At 28.0% G+C, this 8,685-nt stretch overlaps 1 protein-coding gene across 1 annotated transcript; it reads left to right on the plus strand.

The window, feature by feature from the left end:
- Nucleotides 1-3,332: 3,332 nt before the first annotated feature.
- LOC101263082 (zinc finger protein ZAT9-like) lies at nucleotides 3,333-5,009 on the plus strand. Its single transcript, XM_019210966.3, has one exon. The coding sequence runs from the start codon at nucleotides 3,459-3,461 to the stop codon at nucleotides 4,902-4,904; it is 1,446 nt and encodes a 481-aa protein (XP_019066511.2). The 5' UTR covers nucleotides 3,333-3,458; the 3' UTR covers nucleotides 4,905-5,009.
- Nucleotides 5,010-8,685: the final 3,676 nt, after the last annotated feature.

Below are 8,685 nucleotides of genomic sequence, written 5' to 3' on the forward strand. Positions count from 1 at the left end.
TATGAAAAGATTGTGTTGTGATGATACATTAAATAACCACGTCGATTCGGAGTTTTGGTAGGATGATTCGGTCTCTTCCATCTTAATTAGAGGTTTTAGGTTTGAATTTTTCGAGAATGAAAATAATTAAGTTGAAGGTGTTGTCCTAAAAAATGGTCCCGCTATGCTATAACAAAAATAATTTTTAATGATAATAAATATTTATATTAATAAAGAGTGATAAGACTTTTACCTACTATCCATTATTCTTTCTATAAGCAAATCTCGATGTTGAGTTGGTCAAATTCTTTATTTTCAAATCTCAATTAATATGTATAAATTAACTCAACATCAAATTGTGTTTTAATAAAAAAAAAGTAATAATCAATATGAATCTTTTAAAAAATATAACATATTTAAATGGATAATAAAAATATAAAACTCACAATAATAATAATAAATTAGATGTAATATATCCTCTTAACTTTAAGCTAAAACATATTTTTTTCTCCTATAGTAAGATTTGATTATTGGCAAGTGATCTTAGAAACACAACTGTCTTTGGATTATAAACGTTTTCCTATCAATTGAATTGACCTAATACATTAATAACTAATTGGTAAATTTTATTTAGATATTTGAATAATAATATGTGTTCTAATTGATCACCTGGACGTACGATAAAGTATTCACATTATTTATTTTAATTTTTTAGTGTATTCTCAAGTACCTCGATATGTATAAATTAATATGTCATCTTTTCTACTCATATGTATTAACCTTAACGACCTGTAAAATCTAAGGTACATTACAATTATGATCGATGTTTATAATTAAAGGAGATGACATATTGAGTGATTAATAAAAAAAAAAATCAAAATTTGAATCGTAAGCGTCTAATAGAAACACTTCATCACATATTCAAATACTCAATTAGAAAAAAAACCTACAGTTCAAATATCTAAATGAATTTTTTTAACAAATTTAAGATATTTAGCTATTTTTTCTAGACTAATATAAGTAGTCTTTTAAGTCTTCGTATTAGAGTTAACTAACTCTAAAGATAGAGAAAGACTCTTTGTGTGAATTTATGGAGAATTTCCTTACCTCTTCGATGGACCTTTCGGGGTCGTTTGGTAGGAGAAATAAAAAGATAAAAATAACGTTTTGTTTGGTTGTCAAGTTTGAAATACTTAAGATAATTAATTCCAGAATAATTAATCATAGGTAACTCTTTCACGATCAAACAACCCCTTAACCATGTCTTCAATATCTTATCTTGCTTGTTTAATTCCGGCTCAATTTATTGTTATTGCATCTTGAACCACATCACGTTCTTTAATTATACACATCAATTTCAATCGAATATAATTAAGGTTTTACTATAATTGAAATTAATGCGTATAATTAAAAATGGAGACATATATCCATTTATTTATTTATACTTATTAGAGGAATATAGATGATACTTTTAACTTTCTGATACTTTAATTTATATATATTTGTATTATTTTTTAGAACTCCTAAAATTTATTGCAATATTTATTTAAAAGTAACTTGTATAATTTTTAATAGTTTAAGAGTTAATTACTTAGATACATACTAGTTTATAATATTATGAATTTTATCAAATTTTTAATGCGTCCAAATATATGTAACTTATTAAATATTGAGTTAAAATATATATAATTTATTCTAGATATATTTTATCAAAGTGGATTCGCCTGTATATAGGATATATAAAAAAAATTTACCTCGCCTCCCTCCAATCTCACTCTCATATCTCCCTTACGTATATGGTATTTCGAATACATGCAAATCAAACCAGATACACGCAATACATATACGAATTTCGCTTGCTGACTCGCCTCCCTCACCATCATATCTTGCTTGCATATCTAATGTCCCAGATTTATGTGAAGCATGTCGGATATATGTATACAATGTGTATTTTAGTGTGATTTATATGTGTATGACTTAAAATTTGATATGAGATTATTAAATAGTGAGACAAAATATAATTATTTTAAACTACAAGAAAATTAACGTTTATGCAATTAGGTAGTTTCTCCTTTATTTAACTTCTAATTATATGATTTTAATATTTTTTTTCTTCAAATATATCATTTTTTGATAAATTAAAAATAGCATAACTTAAATTTTTTTATTTTACCTCATATTTTGCTTTCACCTTTTAAAAATATGATATATTATGATACTTTATTTTATATATTTTTTGTATTTCTTTGTCCAATTTCTAGCATTTATCTCTGTATATTTTTTACATTTAAACTGTATTTCTTCAATGTTTTCAATTGTTATATAATAGTGTGTGTATATATATATATATATATATATATATATATATATATATATTGGAGGGAAAAATGATTTTAAATGAGGAAAAAATAAACAGAAAATATTATTTTTCAGAAATTTTCGATGTTTGTCCTTTTGTGGGATAATTATACAGAAAGAATATATATTCTTGTTGGCACAAATCCTACATAATTTGGACTCTTAGGAATTATACTTTAAATATCTAACTTATATACACTACTATAAAATAAGAATTTTAAATCAGTAGTTTTTTTATTCTTTTTTATTTTTATTCATGGTGATTAATTTGTAGTTTGTCATTTATCCGACCTAATAGTATAATTTTCTTTTAAAATTATGCATAAGTTATCAAACAAGAATATATTGTGTTAGCTAGTACATATTTTATCTAAAAATTATATTATTTATAGAAAATTATAAGAAGTATAAAAATTAAGAAATATTTTTTAAACACATGTATATATATATATATATATAAAATCTCGAGATTTTTATTTCGCGACTTACTCTCGAGTTCGAGTCTTAAATATGTATATATATATAAAATCTCGAGATTTTTATTTCGCGACTTACTCTCGAGTTCGAAACTTAAATATGTATAGATATATATATATAATCTCGAGATTTTTATTTCGCGACTTACTCTCGAGTTCGAGTCTTAAATATGAAAACGAATCTCGATAATGAATGGTCAATCGTGTTTAATCTCTATAACAAAACCTATATAGTGTAAATCTGAATTAGTCGAGCGTCCTATTATTGATACCGAACACGTAGTAGGAAATCAAATAAAAAGGTTTTGTGTTAAAAAGGATATACTCTATATTCTTTCTTTTTCATTTATACGTCTTACAATGTAGCTAATTTTCCGAGCTTGAATTTTGGGATGTGAATTTTTTCTATAAATGAAATTTACTTTTTCTTTCCATATTACTCAAATATTTAATTTAATTTTTTTTAATTATTATTTTTATAATTCTATAATCCTACTCACTTACCATATCTTTTATGTCTCTTATACTCCCCTACTCTCTTACTAACCTATTTGTCTTCCCTTTTTATTTTAGGGTTTCATTGCTTTTCTCTCCTTTTTCTTGATTTTAGCTCTTGTTTTCTTGATTTCTCAACTCCACACACAAATGGAAGCTGAAGATGATCAAGAAAACAATGGATCTTGTGAAAAAGGTTTATCTTCAAGTAATCTTAAGGTGAAGATAAATCTTAAGCTCAAGAAAGATAAAGATGAAAGTCGCGGAGATGAAGAAAAGAACATGTTGTTGATGAAGCAAAAGAAAGATCATATATGTTGTGAGTGTGGAAAAGAGTTTAGCTCAGGAAAAGCTTTAGGTGGACATATGAGTAGTGCACATGTTCAAGCAAATCAAAGATTAGAAGAATCTTTGAAGAAGAAAAAATCTTTGATAAAAAGATCAAGATTTGATGATGACGATGACGATGACGACGACGACAAAGAAGTTGTTCTCGAAGAAGAAGAAGAGATGGGAGGTGTGGTTGTAAGTTGTGAGATTTGTCATAAGAATTTTCCATCTAAGAAATCTTTATTTGGACACATGAGATGTCATCCTGATAGAGAATGGAGAGGTATGAAACCCCCTGGTAAAAAAATATCGAAAAGTAAGGGTTTTGGTGAAGCTAGGTTTGAGGATGTGAATGAGGGTTTTGAGGATCGTTTTGCTAGTCTTCGAGATGAAGAAGAAGAAGATGGAGGAGGAGGAAGAGGAGTTCGTTTTAACGTGGTTGAACTACCTCCTTTGAAGGATTGGGGTGCGAAGGATAGACGAGGTAGATCCCCTCTAAAGAGGAGTGTAAGTAGTACTATAATGGATGATGATAAGGAGCTACATGACGCGGTTCAACAGCTTATAAATTTAGTCAATGGAAACGTGAACAATAACAACAACAACAAGAAGAATAGGTCAGAGGTCATGATGAGTAGTAGCAATTCAGTTGGTAGTGCTCCTAAAGAAGCTGTTTTTCGCGATTTGAAGGATAAATCTAAGAAAAAGGGGGTTGTTATTGATGATACTAAAGAAAAGAATCGCGAAGAAACCAAGAAGAGGAAGAGGGAGAAGGAGAAGGAGCTAGTCAAATTTGAACCGGGCCAGGATTTGGTCCCTAGCCCCGTTCTCAAGAAATCAGTGGAGGTCAAATACAAATGTAATGTGTGTGGAAAGATGTTTGCGACTCATCAAGCACTAGGTGGACACAGATCGAGTCATAACAAGCTCAAGATTAGTATTGAGAACACGATCGATGAAATTAAGGGTAGAAATGATGAAGAGAACAATAATAATACTCAAGATGATGGTCAATTGGGAAATCAAGAAATCACTAATTATGGCAACATTATTATTAATGATCAATATGGATCTAATAATAACAATAATAATGTTCATAAGTGCAAATTTTGTGACAAGATTTTTCCTACTGGACAAGCACTTGGAGGTCATCAAAGGAGCCATTTGACAAACAATCAAGAAGAATCATCAAGTCAAAATGCAAGTAAAGTTCTTGATTTTGATCTTAATGAATTGCCTCATTTGGATGATGATACATCATTGTAATAGATAATAATCCAAAAGTATGATCAAATTAGGTTTTATATTTGGGAATTTTATTATATGGTTTTATTGGATCTTTTAATTAGGATGTTTTACTTTTCCTTAGCTAGAAGGACTTTATTTCTCATTGATATATGTTATATGTACTATCCTTTAATCATAGTAGTTGATTTTGTTTTGATTTTCTTTCTTTTTTAAGTTCCTTATATACATGTTAAGTCTGTTAAAACTTATTTTATTACAATGACTTTACTTATTTGGCTTTGTATATTTTTTTTTTATAATAAAAACATGTTTAGAATTTGGATAATTTAAGGTTGTTATTCAAATTGTCTTTGTTCAAGGAATTGTTGCTAGTTGAGAAAGAAAGAAAAAACTACGGTTTTAACAAGTCTGTTTTGGATGAGTCTTTAATTTATTGTTTAGTGTATAATATTTCATTTTATTGATGATTTTTAGTATAATGTGTTATTTTATTTTCCTTAGGAATAGTAGAAATTTATATAAGTTTCAAAGTCAGTTATATTTAATTTCCTTTAATTATATGTAGAGAGTTGATTTCTTTTGATTTTTTTTTAGTTCCTTGTATTGATTCATTCAAAACCTAGTCAAGATAAAAAAAATATATGATTTTAACGGTTTTTTTATCATCTTCATTCTATCTATCTTGTTAAATTGTTTATATTTTATAGAATTGACAAAATTTGCATAAATTCACAAGTTACGTCGAGTTCATTACACTTGTACAATCCGTCATTCTACTATCATGTTAAATTGTTCACAGATCTTACCACATTTACGTACACTTGATTGCAAGTTATGTCGGTCGTACGATTTTAGTACGGATCCTTATTCTACCTATTTTTATTATTGTCTATAAGTTTTACGGCTTGACGATACTAATTGCTTGTCAGGGAGCGCTTTACCCTCCTAATGTGGGACATTTCGATGCGAATTCGGATTTAGTCGGATTCTAATGCAGGTATCGGACATCGAGTGAAAACCAAAAAAAATATCTTTTATCTATATATATTTTTAATTGTTCATATGTTTTTATTTTGGAATTTTATTATATGGTTCTATATTATATCTTTAGGATGTTTACTTTTCCCAGTAGAAGTTTATTTCTTATTGATATAAGTTTCAAAGTTAATTACATGTAATTTCCTTTAATTAGTTGATTTTCTTCCCTTTTTTAGTTCCTTGTATTAAGTCTTTTAAAACTTAATTACAATGACTTTACTTATTTGGCCTTTTATATTATCCAAGTCAATAAAAAAAAACATTTTTCGAATTGGAAATTTGTATAAATAGTATAATTTAATTTTGTTAATCCAAATTTTGTCTTTGTTCAAGGAATTTGTGCAAAAATATTCTTGCTAGTTGGTTGGATGAGTCATAAATTTATTGTTTAGTATATTGTTTCTTTTAATTTTTTTTGATAAATATTTCGATTGGATTGATAAATTTTTGCATATTCTACCTATCTCGTTAAATTTCTCAAAAATCTTACATAATTTGCAAAACTTTCGTTCAAAAGTTATGTCACATGGTTCGTATTTTTAACATATTTTTTCATTTTATCCATCTTGTTAAATTTCGATTCGATCTTTCATTCTACTATACTATTTTTTTGTTTCGACATCTTGCCATATTTACATAAAACACAATTTATGTCGACATACTATATTAATTTTAGCACAATATTCATTTTACTTATCTAGCTAAATTGCTCATTAATATTACCAAAATTGATAAAACTTGCCTAATAATTTAGTACGATTTTTCATTTTATTTGTATTGTGAAACTGTTCGAAAGTCTTATTGAATTCACAAAACTTTCATTGTTCACAAGTTATGTCGACTTCGATACAATCTTTCATTCTATTATACTGTTGAACTGTTCACACTATATAAAAAACGATCTTTAGCGGCATTTAAGAATTAATTGTCGCTAAAGCTTTTAACGACATTGCAAGTTACACAAATGACCCAATTTGAATAATTTTTATTTTATAAATCTTGTTAAATTGTTTGTTAATCTTGTGAGATTAACAAAAATGACTTGTTGTAACAGACATATATCATGTTAATTGTTCACAAGTTTTATTATCTATTGGATTATAACCTTAGTAAATCTCCATGATTTGTGAATAATTTAATTTATTTACAAGTCTTATCAGATTACAAAATTTGGTTATTCACAAGATATGCTAACAAATCAATATTATAATTTTCGTTTTATCTATTTTTCGTTTATAAGTTTTATCGGATTGACGTATTAGAGTTTCTTCTTGTTCACAAATTCGATTAGACAAACAAAATGCTAGTATTTGCTTTACCTATCTTATTAAATTATTCACAATTTTTGACGGATCGAAAAACTTAGATATATATATATACGCATTTTATTCCTTATAACATTTTATCATGTAAGAATTTCTCCTTTTTATTGTAGTTTTTAATTTAATTTTTTCCATTCAAAAATGAAGTTTCATATGTAAAGAATATTTATAATATAAATAAGTATAAATGTTTTGAAGAAACTAGGAATAATATCGTAACAGGAGTAAATGTATGACTTTTTTTCATAGTTATAAGGTTTTAACATTTGATTTAAAAATGATTAAGTCCATATTGAGCTTCGATTATATTGATATGTTATCATTAAAATTAATATTATATTTATCTCAAAATACTTGTCACGTTTTGAATAACTAGCGATAATTTTAGCGACGATTATAATTGTCCTAAATGGATAATATTTTTCGCTGTGAATATTTATATGATTTAGTGGCAATTTCTAATGCCACTAAAATGTACTTTGGAATTAGTGGCGGTATTAGTTTCGACTTATTCTTTCTTTCAGTGGCTAATTTATATGATTTAGTGGCGATCGCAACTGCCACTAAAACTCTTTATTTTTGTCACTAAAAGTGGCTTTGAGCGGCAACTATAATCGTCGCTAAAACCTTTAATATTTGTCACTAATAGTCTCTTTTAGTGGCTACTATAACCGCACTATAACATCAAATTTTATCGCTAAAAGTCACAATTACTGGCGACGGTAACTGTTGCTAAAACCTTTAACATTTGTCGCTAAAAGTCACTGCGACCAAATTCATAAGTTTTAGTAGCGGTTAAAGTTGCCATTAATTGTGACTTTTAGCGACGACATTCATTAGTTTTAGCGGCGGTTAAAGTCGCCACTAATAAAGACTTTTAGCGACGATATTCATAAGTTTTAGCGGCTATTAATTCGCCACTAATAGAGACTTTTAGCGATGACGTTCATAAGTTTTAGCAGCGATTAAAGTCGCTGCAAAAGACACTTTTAACGACGACATTATAAGTTTTAGCAGCGATTAAAGTCGCTGCCAAAAGAGACTTAGCGACGACATTCATAAGTTTTAGCGGCGATTAAAGTCGCTGCTAAAAGAGAATTTTAGCGACGACATTCATGTTTTAGCGGCGATTTAAGTCGCTACTAATAGTTACTTTTAGGGACGACATCCATAAGTTTTAGCGGCGATTTAAGTCGCCACTAATAGTGACTTTTAGCGACGACATTCAGAAGTTTTAGCGGCGATTAAAGTCGCTGCTAAAAGAGACTTTTAGCGACGACCTTCATGTTTTAGCGGCGATTTAAGTCGTTACTAATAGTTACTTTTAGCGACGACATTCATAAGTTTTAGCGGCGATTTAATAGTCACTTTTAGCGACGACATTCATAAGTTTTAGCGGCGATTTAAGTCGCTGCTAAAAGAGTCTTAGCGACGACAAG

Source organism: Solanum lycopersicum, chromosome 11 (assembly GCF_036512215.1).
Source record: "Solanum lycopersicum chromosome 11, SLM_r2.1".
NCBI lineage: Eukaryota > Viridiplantae > Streptophyta > Magnoliopsida > Solanales > Solanaceae > Solanum > Solanum lycopersicum.

Excerpts from the sequence above, each read along its gene's own strand:
- LOC101263082 (XM_019210966.3), top strand. The coding sequence starts at position 3,459 with ATGGAAGCTGAAGATGATCAAGAAAACAATGGATCTTGTGAAAAAGGT.